The 651-nt window shown below is 46.4% G+C and overlaps 1 protein-coding gene across 1 annotated transcript in view; it reads left to right on the top strand.

Moving 5' to 3' along the window:
* LOC109129457 overlaps nt 1-651 on the top strand; it is a 7,579-nt gene continuing 6,928 nt past the window's right edge. Inside the window, exon 1 of the mRNA XM_019237710.1 lies at nt 1-614. Coding sequence (XP_019093255.1) covers nt 1-614 — 614 coding nt within the window. The remainder of the gene's footprint in view (nt 615-651) is intronic.

Here is a 651-nt window from a genome sequence, read left to right as displayed (position 1 = left end):
ATGCCTCAGAATTTCATCTTGGAGGTTGAGGTATTTGATGTTTGGGGAATTGACTTCATGGGACCTTTCCCGAACTCATTTGGCAATGAATACATATTGGTGGCTGTCGATTACGTGTGCAAGTGGGTAGAAGCTTTGGCCAGCCCCAATAATGATGCAAAGACCGTGCTCAAGATGTTCAAGTCGGTTATTTTCCCACGGTTTGGTGTCCCACGGGTAGTCATTAGCGATGGTGGATCGCATTTCATTAATAAGGTCTTTGAGAGTCTTCTTAAGAAGAATGGAGTGAGGCACAAGGTCGCCACCCCCTACCACCCACAAACAAGCGGCCAAGTTGAGATCTCTAACCGGGAGATTAAGAGCATTTTGCAAAAAACAGTGAACACAACAAGGAAGGATTGGTCTCAGAAGCTAGATGAGGCTCTATGGGCTTATAGAACCGCCTACAAAACACCCCTGGGGACTACACCGTTTCACTTGGTGTATGGTAAGGCGTGTCACCTTTCTGTTGAGCTAGAGTACAAGGCTGCTTGGGCAGTAAAAATGCTGAACTTTGACACTAAGAGTGCCCATGAAAGGAGGAAGATGCAACTGCATGAGCTAGAGGAGATTAGGCACCTCGCCTATGAAAACTCAAAACTCTACAAGGAG

The sequence above is a fragment of the Camelina sativa genome, chromosome 16, assembly GCF_000633955.1.
Source record: "Camelina sativa cultivar DH55 chromosome 16, Cs, whole genome shotgun sequence".
Classification (NCBI taxonomy): Eukaryota; Viridiplantae; Streptophyta; class Magnoliopsida; order Brassicales; family Brassicaceae; genus Camelina; species Camelina sativa.
This window is presented reverse-complemented; position numbering and strand designations above follow the sequence as displayed.